Raw genomic sequence first — 23703 nt, 5'->3', positions numbered from 1 at the left:
TGTTTAAAAACATGCATTTATTAGAATGGTGTTCCTCTGTCCAGAGTAAAATTCCTGCTATAAATACAGGAATTAGGAAACCAGAAGAGATGAAACGGCAATGTCAAATTTATTTGGGCTACCCAGTGCAAGATACACAGGCCACAGAGGTCCTGTGACATTTCACTTATTTCTCAGCTCTCAGGTCTTAATTGAAAACCAGCACTGCTGTTAAAGATTGCCTGCACAATCCGTGGCTGAAGACTTGCATTAGGTCACTCCTAATTTCTGTCCCAGAAAAACACTGATTCTGTTTGCTGTTCCTAATGCAGATCTTTGAAAGAGCCTTGTCTTGGGTTGGAAATACAAGATGTGGCTGGGTGTGTGTTCTATTGCCATCTGTCGGAGCTGGGGCAGTTCTCTCTGTTCATTGGGCAGTTTTCTTCATCTCTCCCACAGCCAATCCTCCCTCCAGGAGATCTCTGCTGTTCATGGGCCATTAATTATTAATGATCTTCTGTTCATGGCCAGGGAGTGTCCCTGCATGGCTGATCAAATTCCATCATCCCACGGGGAGATGCTCCGCCCAGGGGAGGAGCCAAGCATTCCTACCTGGATACAATCTGAGGTTTGGGAACACCACAGCAGCCTTTGCCCACTGCATTCCCAGAGGAGCAGCTTTCTCCTGCCCTGCATTCCCAGAGGAATAACTCACAACTAAATATAATCTCCCATACAATTATATATTTATGCTAGACTGTGCTGTAACACACACGACCTGGCTATTTGTTACCACATAACCGTTTATTAGGTTTCTTTGAAATGACATTACAAAGGACCTAAGGCTGGTATTACAAGTATATATTGATACATTTCTCATGTTCACAAAATTCCCCCATTATTATGAGCTTTTATTACAACGAGTTTGGAAAAATGACCTGTCATATTGCCTTCAGAGCACTCAAGTGCTGATTTGGTGGCATTTAAGGAGCAGTAGCAGTGGTGCACCTGTAACTGCTGCCTGCCACTAGTGCTTGCTGAAATTTGAAGCTGGAGGAGCATTGCAATGATTGTCAGGAATAGCTGACATTGGTCATTTTCCTTCACAAGTGACACAGTACAGACTCCCCCAAAAAAACCTTCCATGGCCAAAATGTAACAAATACATCGTCCAGGCCAAAGATGTGGGTATGATTAGAAAAGCAAACAAAAAATCAAATATTTTGAAGTTGTTATTCTGAGAGAAGCGAGGCTTTAAAAATCTACCTGGCTTCTCTCCTTCTTTGTTCCTCATGCATCACTGCTTTGCTAACAAACTTGTGTCCAAGGAGGCAGTGATTCCCACTGGAAACCCCACAGAGACATTCCACAACCCCATCCCTGCCCTGCCCATCAATCCAACCCCTTCAATTCAGTTAAAGGCAATGCCAGAAATGTTAAAAACCTTCAGTCCCACGGTGAGATTGCTCTGTTAACAGTTCCTCGTCTGCCCAGGTGTCACAGCTGGGGGTGGCAGTGGTTGCTCAGAGTCTCCCATGGCCAATCTGCATCTCCTTGATGCTCCAGGAACACACAGCTCAGGTAACACCAGCAGTAGGAGAGAGGGTTTGGATGTTCAGCGTCTCTTGTTTCCAAAAATCACCTTTATTACATGTATGAAAGACAACACAATCCTCAACTAGTGAGTGCCTGATGCTCAGAGCTACAATTAATGCAATTAATTAAGTTTCAATCTTGTGCTTCACTCCACAAACTCACGTAGGACAAGGCAAGGTTCCCATTTGGAGGGAGTCACTAAATGCTGATCTATCAAACATGAAACATCTAGAAAAGTACAGGAAAGAGAAAAAAGTGACTCCACAGAAAAATACACCCAGAAGTTGAGATCCATAAGATCTGTGTTTTAATAACACAACCAAGTGATCCTCGTTACAAGAATTCAAAAAGTGAAATTACAGTACACAAAATCAAAATAGAAACTACCCTACCCCAACTATACAATGTACATTAGGAATGCAAGCTCTGTAACAATATAAAAATGCTTTCACACACTGCAGTTGCAAAAAGCCATTCTTTAATTCCAAGGATTTGTAGAAAAAAAAGAAAAAAGTAATCTTCCATGATTCATCTTGAGCTGTTGGCAACCTGTTGGGGGAAAAATAATAAGAAAGGAGATTACTGAGAATTAAGAGAATCATGCTCATCAGAGATTTTTCATTTGTGGGCCTCAGACTAATGGAAATGACACTGAGGGCAACAAAGCCAGTAATAATTTGTACAAGGTAGCACAGAAACAGATACCTTAACAAGCAAGAATGTATCTGTTCCAAACACAGGCCCACTGTAATATAGGGGCAAGTAAGAAAGGCTGCAAGAATAATATATATAAAAGATAAATTATATAAAATATATAATAGAGTGAATTGCATTCCTCCAGGGAGCCCTGCCCTGGGACAGGGATTGCCTCATGCCTGAGTGCCCTCCCAGACAGCCAGCACCTGCATCTTGCCAGCTGTGAGGGAGTCCCTGCTCCCTGCAAGCTCCCAGATGACACACAGGAGGAATTTACAGCTACTCCACCTGGGCAGTGTGCTCCAAAGCCTGAGTGCCTTTCCCATGGAGAAATCCCTCCTGGTCTCCACCCTGACCTCCCCTGACCCATCCTGAGGCCGTTCCCTCTCCTCCTGTTGTTCCCTGGAGCAGAGCCTGTCCCCCCGGCTGTCCCCTCCTGTCAGGGAGTTGTGCAGAGCCACATGGTCCCCCCTGAGCCTCCTTTTCTCCAGGCTGAGCCACCTCAGCAGCTCCTGGTGCTCTGTTCTCATCCTTGGCCATGCTCTCTCTCTCCAGCACAATCTCCCGGAGCAGCTCCCAAACCAAGGAACAGCCCCCAAAACAAGGAACAGCTCCCCCTGTGCTACATCCAGCGATTCCAAACGCCCAGGGGTTGGTTCCAAGGCCAGGAGAGCAGATTTACTTTAACCCTTGTTGGAAGCCGGGGTCTTGTTGTCCCCCTCGAGCTCCTCCACGCCCGCCTGCATCATGAGGTCGGCGATGTTGCGCTCCAGGTCGTCGATGCGGCAGCTCATGTCATCGACTGCCCGGGGGTCAAGGACAGCACGGGGCCCCTCAGCCCCCCCTGCCCAATGCCCCCTGCCCAGGCTGCTCCGAGCCCCCTGCAGCCCCGCCCTGGGCACTGCCAGGGCAGCCACGGCTGTGCCAGGCTCTGAGCACACCCACAGGGACAGCTCCCAATTCCCAAAATCCCATCTCACCCCGTTCTCTTCACAGGGACACTTCCTGATTCCTCATTCCCCAAATCCCCTCTCACCCTGCTCTCTTCACTGGGACAATTCCCAATATCCCATCTCACCCTGCTCCCATCACAGGGACACTTCCTAATTCCTAATACCCAAAATCCCATCTCACTCTGATCCCTTCCAGGGACAATTCCTCATTCCCAAAATCCCATCTCACCCTGTTCCCTTCACAGGGACAGTTCCCAATATCCCATCTCACCCTGCCCTCTTCACAGGACAATTCCTCATTCCCAATATCCCATCTCATCCCGCTCTCTTCACAGGGACACTTCCTGATTCCTCATTCCCCAAATCCCCTCTCACCCTGCTCTCTTCACTGGGACAATTCCCAATATCCCATCTCACTCTGCTCCCTTCCAGGGACAATTCCTCATTCCCAATATCCCATCTCACCCTACTCCCTTCACAGGGACAATTCCTCATTCCCAAATCCCCTCTCACCCTGCTCTCTTCACTGGGACAATTCCCAATATCCCATCTCACCCTGCTCCCTTCATAGGGACAATTCCTCATTCCCAATATCCCAAAATCCCACCTCACCCTGCTCCCTTCACAGAGACAATTCCTAATTCCCAATATCCCATCTCACCCTGCTCTCTTCACAGGGACAATTCCCAAAATCCCATCTCACCCTGCTCTCCTCATTCTGAACCCATTCTCCCCCTCCTGGCACTCCAGGCTCACATAAACAGCCCCATTCCCTCTTTCCTCTGGGCTCCCTCCAAGCCACCATTAAACCACCCTGAAATTTCTCTTTTCCAGATGAACAATCCCAGCCTTTCCTCCAGCAGAGCTGCTCTCTCCTCTGCCCACCCTGGAGCCTGCTCTGGGCTCTCTGCAGCAGCTCCAGGTCCCTTCCCAGCCCAGCACTGGAGTGATCACATTCCCCTGCAAGCGGGTAACACTGCCTTGGTTTAATTCTTTGTATCCTTTCAGCTTTGAGCCACTTCAAATTTATCACACAAACCCACTGGCCAACAGACTTCATTGTGATCCTGCCCCCATCTGAGTTTAGAAAAGGATATTTCTTCCAATTATTTGGTCAGACATGGTTTGAAACTTGTCCTGCATTTGCTGGAGCAATGTCTGCACCTAAGAGAAAGGGATAAAAAAGAAATGGTTTGTTTCCTTCAGAGCTGTTATCTGATCTCATGTCATAAATACACTGTTCTTTCACTGCTGAGCTCAAACCCCTGCAGTACAGGTACACCTAGAGGTAAAAATGCTACTTGACTATATGTGTAACCAGATGTAAATATATGTATAACCAGATGTAAATATATGTATAACCAGGTGAACTGACACTTACAGAAAACAATTGTAAGATCTATAAACCGCTGCCCAGCCAAGACCAAACCCAGGCCAGCAGCCCCATGGCCCCGTTCACCACACGGGTTAATTTTTTGGGGTCACGCATCCCTTTGGGATGAGGGTCCCCTCTCCTTCCACCCCCTGCCACGGCCAGCGGCACGTCCCGCGGAGCAGGCCGCTCCAAGCCCCACCCGGAGGAGGGTTCTCCCTCCTCTCCCGGCTCCCCCAGCCCTGCAGCGCGGCCCGGGGCTCACCACGGCCGTCAGGTCCTGGACGCTCTTGGGGTCGGTCTCGGCCATGGTCGCTCCGGCGGCGGCTCCACTTCCGGGCCGCGCCCCGCCGCTTCCGCCGGCTCTCGCGAGAGCGCCCGCCCCGCGGCATGGTGGGAAATGTAGTCCCGCGCCCATCCCGCGGTAATCCACAGACACAACAATTAAAGCTTTTCACTATTCATGCATTTCGGCTGAAAATTGCGTTGTTCTCTTATTAATTAGCCTTCTGTCTTCTTTTGGTTATTGGTGTATGAGCGGGGTGCTAAATCAGTCTAGCTGATTTAGCTTCTCCACTCTATGGACTGTACATTTTTGTTTGAATGACAGCTGTTGTCTCTGTTTAATATATCTCCATGTTCCTGAAGTCTTCATTTCTTTATACAAAGCAAAATAAATTATTTATTTCCCATTATTATTATTGTTATTATTTTTTAATGCACGATATTAAAATGTTCCTTTATTTTATTTCTTGCTTTCTTCTGGATAAGCAGTTAACTGCTTAGGTAGGTCTTATCTTTTGAGTGCTACCAATCTACCCAGAAATAGATGAAAATTTAAAGGATGACATTTCATGAATAACTCTTATAGAACCCATTGGCATTTCTGCTGCTTTGAATAGACAAAGCTGGATGATTTGATTATAAATACTTCATGTGTGGAGGAGAGCAGGTAATTATTCTCAGTGCCTGCTCCATTAAGATTTTTTTCCCCCTCTGTTATTGAGTTAAAAGAAGTTTGGCAAATCAATCAGGAGTTTCCAGCTCTGGATCTCAGACTGAAATGAAGGCCGGTTGAAATATTTTTCCTCATGGAAATTTGAAACGTGTCCTTCCAGTTCCAGCTCTATAAAGCAGGAAAAGGCTCCGTTTGGAGATGGACAGAGGAGCCATCTGGAAAACAAAAAGTGCGGGAGCCAGCAGGGAAACCAGGCCAGGAAAGGGACAATGACACAGCTGTGAAGCCACTCTGGATAAAGGGCAGCTCCAAAGGCCCCAAAATGAGCAAAGGTGTGACCTGGAGCAGTGACAGCCCGTTCCTGCCCCAGGATCTGCTCTTCAGCTCCCCTGACGCCCTCAGAGCAGCGCTGAGCTCTTCTGCAGAACCCACGCCAAGGTTTCCCCAGGCAGTTCAAAAGCAGATGGGCCCTGACATTGGGTTTGCTGAGATAAAGGCTCTCAGTGCAGGGAAATCAATTCATGCCTGTGAAAAAAGGACCAAATTTCTTCTGCTTCTGATCCCAAGCAAGCATTTCCTACAGAAATCTGTGTCTCCAGCTCCTCATGGAGGACTCAGGGGGTTGTTTTATCCCTCACACAGAAAATGCTGTAGGCCTGTTCCCTTGCCAGATATGGAGAACAGGTTTTATCTCCTTGCTCTCTTTTCCCCTTTTATCAGTGACTGGTCAATGCTGAAAAGAACTTGTTCTTTCTTTGTGTTATGAATTGTAAAAAGATGTTTGGAGCATGTGATGAATGAGAGTTGTACTTGAGGGAGAACATAACCTGGGCCTTAAAGCACTGCCTGTTTTAGGCTGCATTGACAGCACATGATTATTTCCACTTCTGGGACACTGCCGTACTTTGGCAGTGCTTATCTGTGCAGTAAAATGCACAAAAATATACAATATCAAGCCATCAGTGTGTGGGCAGGACCACGGCATGGCTGCAGCTCTGTCCAGCCCTGAGCCAAGCAGGATATTGGAAGGATCCCACAGCCCACTGGGATGAAGCACCCAGCAGGTTTCAGAAGAAATTAAATTAAACTATAACCCTAATTGCATGGCAGGAAAATTCTACTCATCATTCTGGTTACTGTAGCTTCGAAAGGTTTTTAGTGCCTCTTAAGGTGCAGAGTGAATCCATTGGAAGCTCAGGCTGTGTGGAAATTCAGGGCCCTGGGAATATTTCTCTGTCTGCCCTGGGGTGCCCTGACCCTGACTCTGACCCTCATTCATGGAGAAAGTTTCCCAGACTCCAAGGTAGACTAGAATCCACAAAAGTGAAATAGATTGTAGAGAGTGTAGGTGTGTCACTTGGTGAGAAATTTAGGTTTTGGGGTTTTTAGTGTGTTGTGGATGGAAGCAGGATGGAGGGCACAGGGTGTTGTCCTGGGTTTCTTCTTCATGCTTCTTCTTCCTTCTTCTTCCTTCTTCTTCCTTCTTCGTCTTCTTCATGGGTTTGGGTGGCATTTTGTAATTGGGCAGAAAAATCTGCATTGTGGGCTCTTTGGGATCAGTTATTGGGTTAAAAGGGAAAATAATCTAGGTGTCAGTTCTTAACTGGATAGTTTAGTCTTAAAAGACCTTGTAACAAGAGGTTGTTAGCCATTTTGTGCCTTCTAATGAAAGGCTGCAGAACTCATGGTTGTGAGACTGTGTCACTGATAAATAATAAACATCTGATTCCAAATGTGAACTACTGTCTCAAGTGCCTTCAATCCAGACCCAGAAAAACCCACAGCTGGGATCCCCACAAGCCTGGAAGGGACACTGAGGTCATCTTTCATTTCCCTGCTCTGAGGCCACGCAGGCTGACAAATTTCAAGCCGTGTTTCGTGTCAAAAGTTGTGTGTGCATGCATGAGTGCCAGGGGAAGAGTTCAGGTTGATATATTATCAGTTTCCTGCTTTCAGAAGTCAAAACACATCCCTTGGGCAGGGTCAGTAACACACAAATAAGAGAGCGTGGCAACCGAGAGGAATCCCACTGGGAAAATAAACTGGAGGTGGAAAACAACCCTGGGAACAAGGTGATAAATGCTTGTGAATCAACACTTATCACTGTTATTTGTGATTTTGTTATTTGTGATTTTTTTATTTAGCCAGTCATGAGTAAAGCTCCATCTCAAGCTTGCCCTGCACTTGCCACACTCTGATCCTGTTGCTGTGAACCTTGTGCAGAATAATGAGAGATTCTGCTGCTGTAATTATCCCTTCAGACTGCACCAGCAGGGACTGGGCAGCTCACACAGGAGGAGACTCAGCACCTGGAATTATTGCTGCAAATTACTGAATTGACCTTGCCAGAAAGAAAAAAAAAAAGTAAAAATAAAAATGTCTTTATAAATTCATTTTCTGGAGTGGGGATAGGCCAGCTGAAGAAAAGGCAGGCACCAAAGAGGTGAATTGGAGTGTTAAATGGGGATTAAATTCTCTCAGCAATTTGGCCATTGCATTTTTACATCTATTAATTTGCATTTTTACATCTATTAATTTTTACATTGAATTTTTACATCTATCAATTTGAATAATACCACAACTATTGGGTGCCAACATCTTAAGAAAATGAGTAAAAATGTTATTAAAAGGGTTAAAATAGTGGCAATAAAAAGGACTTGTTTCACCATTACAGTTTGCCAGTGAAAGTTCTGCTCTGGTGGCAAGGGGCTCATGGAATATTCTTGGCACTCATTTGCCGCTGCCTTGCAGATTTGAAATCAGCATCTGCAGGTAACTCCTGTTGCCATAAAAATTTGTCAGAAATTAGGCATGCAGAGGGGAACCCAGCCTGGAGCAAGGACATCTCATGAAGCTCTTCACCATCACTGTCCCTCCTGGGGTGTGTTTTCAACCCTCTGTGAATAAAAGCCAGCACAGCTAAATGTGAGGGGACAAAAACCTCACACAGCAAGGGAAGGAAGGGTCACCAGGCTGTGCTTCTGCCCTGCAGAGCTGCACTGCCATGGGCTGCTCTTAATGCAGTTTGCCTTTGATAAACTCTGAAATCAAATTACTGAGAACATCCTGGCTGTGAACAGCCTGGCTCAAAGCATCTCTGGGTAGCAGAAAAAATGGGCAGATGTGACTTAGTTAATTTTTTAATTGGCATTTCTTATAATCCCAAATGCCCACAGTGCTTAGTATTGTAATTTCTGGGGCCAATGGGACCCTTTTGTTGGGCTGTGGATGAGGGAAAAGCTGCTGGTTTGGCTGGATCTGGAAAGGAGAAGGAAAAGGGGGTTTTTTTCATCCTTTAAACCAAAGCCAATGACAGCCACTGATTTCAACAGGAGATCACTTATGGTTGGTGCTTTGTGTGAGTAGAGCCAATCTTGACTCCATGTTTCAAAAGGCTGATTTATTATATTACGATATATATTATATTAAAATGATGTACTAAAACTATACTAAAAGAATAGAGAGGAAAGGATTTATCAGAAGGCTCGAAAGAACAGGAATGGAATGAGTAAAAAAGGCTCCTGAATCCCAGAGAGTGCGAGCCAGCTGACTGTGACTGGCCATTAATTAGAAACAACCAACATGCACCAATCACAGATGTACCTGTTGGTAAACAATGTCCAGACTGCATCTACAGCCATCAGATAGTTCTTTTTTATATTTCTTTTCTGAGGCTTCTCAGCTAGAATAGGAGAAAAATCCTAGCAAAGGGTTTTTAATAAAATATCATGGCTCATGCCATGGAGAGGAACTCTAGGGACATTCCTCCCCAAAAGCTCCTTTGCTCTCAGAGGATGGCAGAGTTTCTTCATCTCACTAAGTTCCTCGAGTTTAATTTTCTGCCTTCATTTATTCAGGGTGGGGAGCCCTGGCAATGCCTGGGGTTCTGGGCAGGATCCCCTGGCACTGCCTGGGCAGAGCTGAGGCAGGAGCTGCTAAAGCTGCTTTTTGCTCCTGTCAGAGCCCCCAAACTGGCACAGTCCTGCTACTTTGTCAGACTGGTGCACCAGTTAAATGCTTGTTGCAAAGTCACATCAGAGCGGTTAAAAAAATCACAATGCTCTTGTTAATTTTCTGCTCTGAACAGTTGAGGAGAGCTTAGTGGTGCTGGGAAAACACAAAAGCAATTTTGCACGGTACCTGCAGCACGCCAGAGCCAGGGTAATCCATCAGGGTGCTCCCAGCACTATTGATGTGGTCTGGGATGGAGTTTGACTTGAAAGATGAAGAGGAAATTAAGTATAACAGAGTGATAATGGAATGATCAATGCTGCTTGCTGCAGAGTGGGTGTGTGCACTGAAAAGGAAGATATTCTGTCCAGTGTGGGAGTGAGGGGATAAGGCTGCTCTGAAATGCAAAGCTGAATGGAAGTCATTAGTGGGGCACGGTTAACACTGGGGCTTTGCTGGCAGAGCAGGGAAAGCAAGAAGGATGGGATGATGTCCCAGACTCTCTCTTTCAAGAGAGCATAAATGGTTCTGGGGTTTGTCATGAAATTCCCTTTTCTCAGTGACCACAGTTCTGTTTTCTCTCACAAAAAATCATTGTAAAGATGGGATTATGGAGAAGTGCTTTTCCTCTTGCATTTGAGTAGCCTGGGCTGTGAACCAGAAACCTCTTGCCATAAAAAACTCTTTTTTTTTTGTTATTAAAAGTCTGATTTCCATGGAAAAAAGTCATAAGTTTGGGACAAGTATTTTCTTTTTAATAGGACTCTGTGTAGGAGAAGTCTTCACTCAATAGGAAAAACTGTGCTGAGTATTATGGGCCTCAGAGTCACCTACCATGAAGCTTTTTGGCCATAAGTGTTCCTGAAACTGATCCTAGCAGAAAACCTGTGTGTCCCACCTTGGGAATCCTCCAGAGCCAGTAGGACTGGTCTCTCTGGCAGACATGGCTGCAAAATTCTCTTTGGGCAATGCCATTTGGAATTTGGGATGATGTTAATGGCTCCCACAAGGGAAAAAGGAGATTTCTGAATGTCTGATTGCCTGTAGGATGTGGCATTTATTATTCATCCTGCGTGCTTTTGTTGCTGCTTGTTGCTAACCATCCTCATCCTTGTGGGTCCTCGTGCTTTTATAGGATGTCAAGTGCTCAGGAAGTCATTATGGGATCTCCATCTTCATTAGGGATCTCCATCTCCTTCCATCCCTCCATGCACAGAGGAGTCTCAGTGTCCCCCTCAGTGTTTTATTTTCACGTGTTGCAAAGCCCAAGGGATGGATTTCTGCCCTCTGGACTTTTCATCACAGCCAGTGGGGTCTTTATTGAAAGCATCTGATCCACCCTCTGAAATGTTTTTAGCTACACTAAGATCAGATTTTGAACCGGATAATGGGATTGCCTTATCCCAATCATATGGTTTAAAATATCTTGTGGGGTCAAAATTTCATTATTTTAATCTTCCATTGACCATTACATGAACCCTTGCAATTCCCTGTGGCTTTTCTACAAAACTAAATTGCTTAGCAGTGGCTTGTACCAAATCTTTTTATAACATCCTTGAAGAGTCAGTAGCTTTTTAAGACAAGATCTCCTTTTAAAATTCCTTTTCCACACAGTAAACTTTTATTCTTAGCATTACTGGCCATTCAGATGCTGTGTCATTTACCTTTGTTTTCTATTTAATGTTAAGCTGAGTTTTAAGCCATTCACAGGGCAAGCAGCATTTTGGCTTTACATTTGTGTAGATAAATGGTATAGAAAGTTTAATTAACTAATTATGTACCCACAGTGAGTCATAACAGCCTGGAAATTCAGAACTGCAGCAGCCTGACCATCACCAGAGTAATTCTGTTTGTGCTTCAGGGGATGCCAATCACTACATTGGTGCTCTGAAATGGGCAGTTTTGGCCAAAACAGGAAGATTTGAGGCAAACAGAGGAGAATTGAATTGATATTTGGGGAATCATTTGAATGTGGAAGCCAGCCACCAGTTTCAGAGCTCATTAGTTTTAAAAGCTTGGGATGAGCAGGAATTTTTCAGAAATTGGGCATTCAGAGAGGAGAACTCTGAGCAAAGGTGTCTCATGAAGCTCCTCACCATCACAGTCCTCCTTGGGTTGTGTTTTCAACCCATTTGAATAAATTTCAGTCCCCCAGCACATGACTGCATGGATCTTTATAATTAGTTGTGTTCAAAATTAAGATTTTCTTCTTTTCCCTCTATTTTTGTGAAAGGTTATTTGTAAGTGTGTGCATTTTCCAACTGGATGCAACCTGAGCCAAAACTCTGGAGTGTGCAGAAATGTGGATTTGGTCAAACACTTTATTTCATATCTGCATACCCCTGATTTTTCCCATCCTTTCCCCTCTTGAAGCATCAATAGCAGTTAGTAAAAATCTCACAGAGCTGGGCTAATGATCCCTTCAAAATGAGCAGGGAATAAATTACAGCAGGAACCGCACTAGGTAGATGACATGATTTAACTGAGCTGAGTCCCTGAAGAATTAGTCTGGTGATTATGGGAAGTGTCTTTTTAAATGAGGTAATTTGAAATTAAGTCTCTTTTCCATATCTGCTTAGCACAGTCTATTGTTCAGAGTCTGTGGCTCAGGTTGCTATCTGATGTTTAAAACAGCTTTGCCCAGAGTGTCTCCTGATGAGTTTAAAGTAATTTGAGACCCTTTCATTCTTGAATGCTGCACTTGCAGGGAGATTAGGCAGCAGAGTGGTTAAAATGAGTTTTTCCATTGCTAAAAAAGATACGGCTGTATAATTCAGAACTTCTCAAAAGAGAAAATAATTTAGAAGACTGGAAGGCTGAAAATAATCCACCTTGAGAGACTGCCTGCTGTCCAGAGCATGGACCTCAGCTCCTGCAAGCTGCAGTTCCCTCTGCTTTCTGATATTCCCCATGGATTCTCCCAGACCAAGAGCTGCTGGTTAAAAACGTGCTGGGGAGCAGAAATTCAGGGAGAGCTTGGACTTTGTGCTCTGTGCAGCTCACCCAGGCAAAGCAGAGCATTACCACTGAAATAGCAAGAGATTGGTGATTCCAGTTTGTCAGCTCTCTGCCTTTTACACTCCCCTGACAGAAATCATTAGGGATCCACTAATATATCCCGTTTATCACAGTAAAATCAGATGGCTGGGACATTAAGTGGGGTCATGGTTGCTGCCAGGCACAGGCATGTTCTGGTTGGGTGAGGGAGCAAAGAGCTGGATGATTATTATTAATATTATTGTTGTTGTTGTTGTTGTTATCTCTCAAGGCTGGTGAATAAGGCCCAGATTTTCCAGCAGCTGGGTGGACAGGAAGGTATCCATGGTAAGTGTTTGCCTCTTGAATCTGAGGATGAATTCAGGATCAAGCCTTCATGCACTTGCTTGGGAAAAATCAGAATTGTCTGAGCTCTGTCAGCCATTCCAAATTGCAATTTTTTGTTTCTGCAGCTGACTGAGGCCAGCTCCTGTTTGTGCACTGGATGTGCCCAAGGAGAGGAGAGAAAGCTGGAGCTACACAGGGATGAGGTTGCAGGGAAATTACATTCCCCACTCCAAACACACAGAATTACCACAAACCATGAAATGGTTTTCCCTTCTGCTGCACACTTTGTGTCCAGCCTGGCATGGCAGTCTTGCTCTGGAGCTCGAGTGAACCCCATCCTCTGACTCCCATCCTCTGCAGGGAGGTTTCCAGCTTGGCAGCCAGGAATCAGGCAGCTCACAACCCAAATCCAGTGCCCTGAGTTCCAAACACTGCCTCCACAAATTGCACTTGTATGTAAAATAAAGCAGTTTATAACCATTGGCAGTGGATATGATGCTTCAGTGATGGGCTGGATGTATCTGGCAGGCTGAAACCAGCTGCCTTCCAAAGGAACAATCCTGCTCCGTGATGCTGTGCCAGATAAGCCTGCTAATCTTCCAGAATCAGGTAGATCAGGTTTAAATTCTGTGTTTAGCCATTTTAATCTGGAATGAAATGCATGCATGGAAACTGTTAATTTGTTTGTCTGGCTCAGGTTTCTCTTGTTATAAGGCTGCTTATCAGAAATAATAAATCCATGCCCTTTTTTTCTTCTGAAACACTGGCAAGGTATAATTATATTATGATTTATTTTACAACATCAAGACCAGGACTTGAAATATTTACTCAGGAAAAAATTAGAAACCACGGAGAGTAATCAATCATTCACAACTGGAGAGCTGAAATTCCTTCTGTGTCCATTTGGTAGAGTGAGTACAGAATAACCCTGTTATTGGGACCTCTGACAGAGGCAAAGAATAAAACTCAGCCTTTTTGATTTCTAATGCCCTTTCAGGCTGAGCCTTATTAATGCACCTCATCCTGAGTAACAGTCACAAACTGTAGTTCAGGTTTTTAATCCCAAAACCACAAGGGATTAGTGGAAACAGTAACAATTTGGGGCCCAAATAATTGAGTTAAATGGCATGTTGTTGGTTTTTGTTTTATTTTTTTTAATAGTCAGATCCACTCCAAAATCTTCCACTTGTGTAAGATTGTGTTTGGGTTCTGGTGGAGGGATGTGCTATTGATTTTTGCCTGTGATATTTCCTTCTCCAGGCCTGCTGGGCACTTCTGATGGATTGCTGTCCTCCTGGGGGTGTTTTCAGACCCCAACCAGTTGCTGCAAAGAGAAAAACTTCTTATGGCATTTAACTGTGTGGGGAGACAAAAGTGCATTACAAATCCTCAATGCTTTCAGGGTAAAAAAATGCCCACCGTGGAGCTGTAATGGATGGGAACCAAGGTGATTCCAGAAAGAACAATCAGTCTGCCTCTGAAAGAATTATCCCTATTTTCAAGCCTGAATTTTCAAGTAACTGTAGATCAGTATGCAGAAAATTATTTTTCATATCTAATTTATGTTCAGTAGAAGGATCATAAAATTCTCCAGATTCAGCTTCTTCCAATTTCCAGCTGTCTCAGGAAGACTAAGAATTGCCACCATAACTCTGACTCTTGATGTATGTTTAGTTATCAAAACACTTTGTTACATCACTCCAGAAGCCTTGACATTAATAGTCCATTCTTCAGCTTCTTCATTCCAGTGAATGGTGAGCTCAAAATTATGAAATACAATGGAATTGGTGTCAAACTAATTGATTATTTAATGAAAATTCAAATAAGTGAGCAGGCAGATGACCAGACCTGAATCACAGAATGAGGTCAGCTGCTGGGATGGAAATCATTCCTGCTCCATAATTTCCTCATTCCAGTGGGGTTTTGGGGTTGGTTTTGTAGCCTGTTAAAAAGGAGATGTGGTTTTGTCACAGTTTTTGTCCCCTCAAAAAGAGCTGCACAGAGCCACCTCTCACAGTTCATTTCAGAAGTTATTCACCAAATCTCAGGTTGGTTTTATTTATTTCAGTGGGGTTATGCTGGTTTACATCAGATGAGGATATAATAGGTATTTCCTTGGATTTTCTAGCAATTCCTGCAAATCCCAGAGTGAATGTGAATAAAACTTTCTGTCTGTGTGGGTTTTGAGATGTGCTGTGCGTGGAAGGACTCTCAGCCCCATCTACCAAATATATGCAGGTGCATTTTGGCCAAAACACCCTGGAAATGGTGCTGTTGATATCTTTGATTTTGAAATGGAACATGCACAGAAATTATAATGTTGCAGTACAATTGAACAGATGTACCTTCTAATTTGGGGTCTGTTAGGAAACTTATTTTGTAATGGAAACAAACCCCAATTCTGCCATTTTATTCAGGCTGCAGAAGATATTCACCTTCCAAACTGGCTGTATGCAAACAGGAATATCTGCTAAGTTCTTCTCACAGCCTTTTCTTTTTTTTTTTCCCTCACTCCAGAGAAACATTTTCCAAATTTCCCTTCCAGCATGGGCTCTGTCATCTCACTGCAGGCCAAATGTAGTCTGTCCTTGCCTCTCTTTCCCTAAGAAATTCATTAGGGAGCCATAGAGGAGCTGATAATTAGCTGTGAGGGACTTGCAGCAGATGTTAAATATTGTAGCACTGATAGTTTTGTACTTTGAGATCTGAAATACTGGAAACCTCATTCATTACTGAACAGTGGTTACTCTCATTTTCAGGGCCTGGCTGGAGGAATTTAGGAGATAAGTTAGGAAGTGAATATATGAGCTGATTAATAAAAATTCCACACCAGCCCTTAGCCTGGAGGATGCTGAATTTAGAGCCACCTCAGACCCTCAGTTGTTTATGCAATGATGCTTCAACACCAACCTGAAAGCGTAAATCCAAGAAGCCTCCCCTGGGCTCCCTGGGCACTGATTTGGGTTGTATTTCTCAAAAAGGCACCAGCAAGTCAGGTACCACCAGGGGATGTGCAGGAGATGGAGAGCAAAGAAAAACACAGATAAAAGGAACAAGGCTTTATTCCTTTTTACCTTGTTTTAAGCCTTTTTCCCCTTGTTTTAAGCCTTTTTCCCCTTGTTTTAAGCCTGTTGGAATTTGCCTGATCCCATTGAGAGGAATGTTTCTCGTGCTTTGTTCTGGATAAGCAGTGTTAGCATTTTTCTCTTGCAGGTTACCGTTGGAACCCTGGCGGCTGAGAATTGTGGACCTTCTGTGCTGATAGGCACTGATCCCCAAGAGAACTCTGCATTTGACCTGAGGCCGTGGAGAAGTTTCCAAAATGGAATGATGGAACTGGGATTGTGGGTGTAGAGTTTGGATAGAAGTGTGTGATATCACAGGGTGGAAAACTCAGAGTTTAAGGGTTTAGAATACAGTAATATATATAAAGCAAGATAAAGGTTTTAGGGCAGAGGCTGGTCCTTCTTTTTTTCTTCTCCTTGGGTTTGGGAGGTTTTGTGTAACTGGATAAAAAAGTCCCCATTGCGGGCACAGGTGGTTGGTTATTGGGTTAAAAGTAGAAATAATTGAAGTGTAATTTCTTAATTAGACAGTTTACCCTTTAAGGGCCTTGTAGAGAGAGAGATACAGCTCCATTTTTACTTTGTTAAAGTAAGGTGCTGTAAAACTCACAGTTTGCGAGATTAGGTAATAATAGAGATATTATAATATTATTTTAGATATATAATTATTGTTATTTATATTATATATTTTAAATTATTAATATTTATATAATTTATATTTATATATGTCAATATAATATATAATATATATTTATATATAAAAATTATTGTTATTTATATTGTATATTTTAAATTATTAATATTTATATAATATATATTTATATGTGTCAATATAATATATAATATATATTTATATATAATAATTATATATTTCTATTATATATTAATTATATATTTCTATTATATTTATATACGTATTTCTATTTTATTATCTATATAATATGTAGATAATATAATATAGATAAGAACTAATAAACATCTGAATCCAAACAATAAATACTGTCTCACACATTAAAATCTTAGAAGAAAAGAAGCAAAGATTCCCTCAGGTTGCCACAACATGGTTTGCCAGCCTGTGCTGAGTCCCAGGCTGCAGGGACAGAGAGCTGTGTGCTGCCAAACTAACAAGGAATAATGAAATTAATTAATTCAGGGACCTGGTTGTGAAGCTGGAGGGGAGGTTCTGTGCAGCCCCATTGCTGCAGCCTCCTCTTCCTCACAGGTCACTGCACTCGGAGCTTCCCTGGGGCACAGAGCACCCAGTGCCAGCTGCTGGGGCAGGCGTTGCCCTGGGCAGGGTCTCAGGTGCCCAGTCCCTTCCCAGTGCCTCCCTTTGATCCCAGGAAGGGCCTGGCCCTATGCACAGCCATTAGCATCCCTAATTTTAGCAGCTGCATCTGTTTAATTGGGACTCTCAGCAGAACAGGGGGCCTGGGGGCAAGGAAGGCATCACTCAGACATGAATTGCAAATGTCTTAAAGCTTCCCTCTCTCCTGGGGGAAACCTTCCAAGGGCTGCGGTGTTTGTGCTGCTCCCATTCCAGGCTGCTCTCCTGCACTTGGGTAGGAAGTTTCTTCCTGTGCAGAGAACATTTAATGGATGTATACAAGAGATCTATGTCATATGTGCTATCTCTTTGTCACACAGCAGGATAACAAACATTTCTCAGAGCTACTATAGAAATTTGTACATTTCAAAGGCTATTTTAGACCATTTTCAGGACTTTCTGAGTGCTAAACTCATGGGATTCTTTTTGTTGCGAGCTGTCAGAAGTCTTTAAATACTAAAATCTCTTTACAAGGTCTGAAACCTAAGTCACCTTCCAAAACCTTAAACATTTTGTAGGAATTTCTCTGTGTTTTATGTTACTAACAACTGTGTTTATCATTGTCTCTTTTACCTGCTTATCAGTCCTGAATGCCACTGATATTTTGTAAGAATTCCTCTGTGCTTTATATTTCTAAGAACTGTATTTATTATTGTCACTTTTACCTGTTTATCAGCCCCGAATGCCACTGATATTGCAATAGAGAACTTGGTGGGAGATACTGCTGAAAATGTACCAAAATTAAAAGGCAAACCTAATGCAGGACTGTGCTGGGAGCTTCACTCTACACTCACCATCTTTCTCATATAACAAACCTTAACATTTTCTAAAAATCTTGCTAAATTATCGCTTCTCACAGCATTTTGTCAGTGGTTTGCTGACAACTCTTCAAACTCTGCAACCCCCTTCAAACAAAGACTTTTCCAGTTGTGCCTGATCCCTGATGCAACCAGAGAGTTGCCTGATTTTTTATTATTATTATTATAATTATTATTATTGCTAAGTTGTCAGAAAAATTAACAACACCAGTGCTTCTTGATCCCTACCATTCTGTACACACAATTTTTAGAAAATTAATTATTCTGGAAGAGGGAGATGGGAAAATATTGCTGTTTAAAAAAATGTCACCTTACCAAGCCAGCTTTGGGAACCTGGGAATCCTTTTTCCTGAAAAAGAAGCAAAGCATCTCGTCCTACTTTCCTAGAGATTAGCTTTTGTTTAATCTTCCAATCTTCTGGCATCCTGAATCACTGACTACTCTAATAACAACATACTACTTAATCCTTATGAAACATGTAGTGATAATTCAGCCTAAGAAACAATTGGTGTTTTACTTTTAGCTGCCAGATAAAAGCTTGAGCTAAACTTCCTGCTTTTACACACACACACAAAAAAAAAAAAAAAAAAAAAAAGAAATGTGAAGGGGTTTTTCCTTTCTTTTTTCCCCCCAATAAATTCACTAATTATATATTCCAGGGTTGTTTTTTTTTTCCAGTATAGTTATTTCAAGCATCTTTATCATAGATGGCCAGCTCTTACTGTGTTTTATTTTATATTCTCTTAGAGCACACCAAAAGTCCACCCTTCCACTTCATCATTAAACAGGTAAGAAAAGAAAACCTGTTAATTTTAGTAGGTCTTCATATATATAAAGTTCTGATCTCACTTCACATAAATCAATATTTGTTGTCCTTGGAAGAAAATGGCTGTTTAGTAAAAAGAAAAAAAAATAGATTGAAATAGGTCTGCAGAATATCATTAATATTTTTCTGATGATATGAGGAAATGTTTTGAGAAAAGAAAGTTCATAATAAATCGCCCTGCCTTCTTCACCTTCCGTGAGCTCTTGTGAGCAGACACCCATCCTCTCTACAGGTAACACACTCGGGAAAATCTGCGTAAGAGCAAGCCCAGGTCAGGCTTTGACTCTGTCATTTCAGCAGAAAAATGAAACAAAAATCTCCAGGCCAGGCTGGGGTGATGATCAAAATTGTGTTTGCTCTGACACGACTGACTTGAATTCTCCTTTGGTTTTGTGGTTGGAGTTTTAATCTGGTTTCATTTCAGCACAGATTTATCTGCAGAGGAAAGGCTGAGGTCTAAAGATCAATTCATTTTCTTCCTTCTCCCTGCCCACCTTTTCAGGAGTAATTTGTTTGCCTTTCTCTCAGCTTGCACACATTGTATTTGCATTTGTAGATGATGAAATACTTGACTGATTTTTAATACTTCTGCAATTTGGTCCACTTGTTCCCATCCATGAAAAGAGAGGTAATTTGTTTCACCAGGAGCTGCCAGGAAGCTTTTCAGCTCTTAGCTGGAGCTTCCACTCTGGAAAGGCACACATCAATAACCAAGTCTATTTGCTGCTGTCAGAGTGAATCCATTGTGAAGGAGCTTTCTCTGCAATGGATGCCTCTGAAGTGTGAAAGGGAACAGTATAAAGTGTGTGACAAACCCTGACTCTTTTAAATAGGGGCAAAACAGCCCCAAGTGTGCCTAGCACAGCACTCTGCTGCTGCACTGTGTCCTGGGAAATTTACTGGGCCATTTTTCCTCCCTGAGGAGATTATCTTCACACAGAGGTTTGGATGAGTGCCAGCCAAAGCTTTTCCCTTTTTCTTCTGCCTCTTGGTTCCCTTTGCAGAGATCCCCAACAAGAGAAGAGACATCTCTGAGTTAATTAATCAGGTTTGAGGTGAGGGACAGCCAGGACTATTATAAATTATTGGGGACAACTTGGCCTTCATGGGGAATTCTGATACCTGGGGCTGAGGGTCTCTGTGCTGGCTGGCAGGAGGGCAAAAAAATTATCTTTTCTGAAGAGAATTCAGGCTGGAGGAAATGAGCTAGATTTTCTCTCAATCTTTAAAGTAAGAACCAGTTTCTCTTGCATTATTTGTTTCAAGTGTTTCTGAGTGCTGCAAGAAAACATTGCATACAAGTTACCTCTGCCCTGAGACACAAAAAGGCTTTCATTAACTTAGGCTTGAATGATCTGAATGGAGAGGAAAAGCAGCCTGAGGTCCAGTGTGCTGAGAGCTGCCCAATATCCTTATCTTGGTAGCTGAACACAATTCCTGTTCCTTCCAATCCTATTTACAACCTTTGTTTCCAACAGGAGCCCTGGGCTAATGAATGTGCCTGATGCCACCTGGGTGGAGCTGGACTGGGTGATGTGTTGGGGCAAGCCATGCTTGGGGTGATGAGTTTTACCCCTGAACTCCGGCAGCCATGTGGGAATTAACCCCTCCATGTGCAGCTGAAGGCAAACACTGCAGGCAGCTGGTGTTCTGTGGGTGATTTATGGAATAAACACACCTGGCTCTGAGGCATGGATAGCTCTGATACATGGAATAAACACACCTGGCTCTGAGGCATGGATAGCTCTGATACATGGAATAAACACACCTGGCTCTGAGGCATGGATAGCTCTGATACATGGAATAAACACACCTGGCTCTGAGGCATGGATAGCTCTGATACATGGAATAAACACACCTGGCTCTGAGGCATGGATAGCTCTGATACATGGAATAAACACACCTGGCTCTGAGGCATGGATAGCTCTGATACATGGAATAAACACACCTGGCTCTGAGGCATGGATAGCTCTGATACATGGAATAAATACACCTGGCTCTGAGGCATGGATAGCTCTGATACATGGAATAAACACACCTGAGATTGAACATGGTGCTAATAATGCCAAGGGTGTGGGTTTTGGTCCCCATTCACTTCAGAGCTGGACTCCTTGTAGATCCCTCTGATACAAATTTTAAACATTTTTTATTTCATCCCTTAACCGTAGGATCCATTCCTGCCCTCTGGGTAAACCTGAATAAAATTTAACATTAATTTGCAATCTTGCCTTCATGCTAAGCTACCCAAAGTCTTTTATTGTTCATTTCACAGCTCTCCGAGCCTCAGCACCTGTGAAATCTCAGCCTGGTGAACGATGTCTCTAGTTAGGAATGAGTGCAATGCTCTGCTGAGCTTGGAAATGTGCTCAGGTTTATTTGGCTTCTGCTACTTTGTCATGCAAAGGAGCTCAGAGATTTGTTCTGGCTCCTGCTGGGGACCATGCAGAGCAACGCTCAGGTGAAGGGAGACTACAGGAGGGGAGAAATGAAGATAAAGGCACCACAAAGGCCTTGAGGTGATTCTGGTGTTGATGCCTGGTGAAGCTGAGCTAGAACAGAGACTAGATGGAGCTAAAGAATAAAGCAGGGATTTATTAAGAGGCCTCAAACAGATCCACCTTGGGCAGCACAACCCAAAATGGACCTTGGGACAATTTCCTTGGGTAGATTTTGGCAGAGTTGAGCCCTGTGCTAAGCTTAGAAGCTACTTGATTTACCCACCACGTTTTACAAGAAGCAAACTTCCCAAATTATTATAGGCTTGATTATTCAGCAGAAAATCAGTTATGAGAAATGAGTGCTGTACCTGCCTTGTTCCGTGTGCTGGTCCAGGGCTTTTTGGCCGTGTTTTCTTGCTCTCTGAATAAAACAGGAGGATCACATAAATATTGGCAGTCCTCAGTGGTGCTTTTTAGCCAGAGCTGAGCCAGCAAACAGCTCTGTGTGTGCCAATTTCTCTCTCAGACTGAGCGTGCCCTTGAGGAGCAGGTTCAGCAGCTCCTTGTAGTTATAAATGGAATATATTGTCTCATACACAGGGCCACAACTATTGCCTAACGCTTTACAGGTTGGGATATTCTTTGCTGCTGGTGGACCCTTTTTCTCTTTGTTGGAAACAGAGCAAATCAGGAATTCCATGGGGTTTTTTACACCTCTTTCCCACCAGAACCAACCATCCTGGAAATCTCTGAAGGCCTTGTGAAATTGCCTCCCTTTTGGAAATGCAAGTGTTTGAGATTGTTCTGTGTAATCATTAGATATATTCAGTCAGTATGGTTTGTAAAATTACACTACAAGATAAAAATGGAATGCAAGGGCTCCAGGCTTGTCTGGGTTTGCAAATCTTGTGAACAGCTTGCAGGACTCTCAGTCTAACAAAACTTGTGAGCCTGGAGAGTTGATCTTGGTGGTAAAAGAAAGGTTGATCTTGATTCAGCTTCCTGACCAACATTTTTTGCATTTCAGAATCCCTCGGGGGAGGATGAGTATGGGAATAAATCACACAGGACTCCATTTTCTTCATGGTGGAAAAATCCCATTCTTTATTCACAAAACTCCTTTTTATGCAGTGTTACAGACCTGGTGTGGGACTCCAGTTGGTCAGGAGCTTTCTTGCCAATGACTTTATTGGTCAGTAACATTTGTTATTCTGAATTGACTGGTCACTCAAACTCTGGGTGTGTGCCTGAAGGGATGGTTGTTTGTGAGAGATCGTTTTCATTTTTTTAATGGTGTAAAACCAGTTTATACAGGTGTAAGTTGTTTTCTACCCAGGAATAGATTGTTATGTTAATGAACTGCTCACACCAGGTTGCTTTCACATGGGAACTTGCACAGTGCCAAGAAGAAATGACAGGCCAGCCAGAGCAGGCCTGATTTTATGAAGTTTTCTTCATGATTTCTCTGCCTTACTGCAGCAGCTGAGGACAGCAGTGAACACAGAGCAGCATGTCAGAGTGCTCACAGCCTCCTTCCTGCTGGGCTGAACCTCTGGATTTCAGGGGGACACAGATTTAGATCACATTTTACACCACATCTGGGCTGCTTTTCCTCCTGTCTCTGCTGCCCCACACTGAGATAGAGGCAGGCAAGGAGAAACATCTGTCACAATCTGCAACCTGGATAAAATGAAGTATAGTCAAGCATAAAATTTAACTACCTTATCATAATATTTAGTTGCACTCTTTAGAGATCTCAGTGCGCTGGGTGATTGAAGCTCTGTAGACTTTCAAAAAGCTGGAAGCACCTAGCACAGGAATTATCCCAGAACCTGCAAAAACGGGCCTTTAATTTGCAGTTATTTCAATAAATAGGATTCAAGCCCAGCAAATTTATCTACTGACATATTTTTGCTCTTTTGTAAAATAATTTCAAATTTATTTTTCTTCTACATAGTGTTCTCTTCAATATCCTTGCCCTAAAGATTCATTTTTGTACATTTGCATTATTGTTTTGTTTTTTTTTTTTAATCCCACTTGTGTAATAACACAGGGAAATGGAACCTTGTTACAGTTTTATTCAGAAATGCATCATTTCTGGAGTTTTAAATTCTGTTGGAACATTTCTCAAACTCTGAATCCCTTATGGGATAAATCTCTTTGACCTTCAGTTTTCCTCAGATATCTTTTTATCAGCATGAAATGAGTTTAATTTGTTTAAGCATGCATACTCACACCCTAATGAGCTGATAGTGTTATCTTGATCATTTCTGGAAATGACTGTTCTAAATCCTGCCAGCCTCATTCAAGGTATGAACCTTGGATCTGGCTTGGAATTACAGATTATTGTGTATTGCTTCACCTCTCTTTCCTATAAATATCCTCTAAAAATCACAGTAA

At 43.0% G+C, this 23703-nt stretch overlaps 1 protein-coding gene across 1 annotated transcript; it reads right to left on the bottom strand.

Moving 5' to 3' along the window:
• Positions 1–764: 764 nt before the first annotated feature.
• HSBP1 (heat shock factor binding protein 1) lies at positions 765–4987 on the bottom strand. Its single transcript, XM_064386652.1, has 4 exons — positions 4862–4987; positions 4322–4388; positions 2954–3073; positions 765–2124 (listed from the first exon to the last, which is right to left on the bottom strand). Exons 1-3 carry the CDS (start codon positions 4904–4906, stop codon positions 2955–2957), a joined length of 231 nt encoding a protein of 76 aa, XP_064242722.1. The 5' UTR covers positions 4907–4987; the 3' UTR covers positions 765–2124; position 2954.
• Between the last annotated feature and the right edge of the window lie 18716 nt (positions 4988–23703).

The sequence above is a fragment of the Passer domesticus genome, chromosome 12 (assembly GCF_036417665.1).
Source record: "Passer domesticus isolate bPasDom1 chromosome 12, bPasDom1.hap1, whole genome shotgun sequence".
In the NCBI taxonomy this organism is placed as follows: Eukaryota; Metazoa; Chordata; class Aves; order Passeriformes; family Passeridae; genus Passer; species Passer domesticus.
This window is presented reverse-complemented; position numbering and strand designations above follow the sequence as displayed.

Excerpts from the sequence above, each read along its gene's own strand:
- HSBP1 (XM_064386652.1), bottom strand. The coding sequence starts at position 4,906 with ATGGCCGAGACCGACCCCAAGAGCGTCCAGGACCTGACGGCCGTG. Across the intron at positions 4,389-4,861 it reads TCCAGGACCTGACGGCCGTG|GTGCAGACATTGCTCCAGCA; the intron begins GTGAGCCCCGGG and ends CCTTTCTCTTAG. Across the intron at positions 3,074-4,321 it reads TGACCAAATAATTGGAAGAA|TCGATGACATGAGCTGCCGC; the intron begins ATATCCTTTTCT and ends ACCCCCGGGCAG.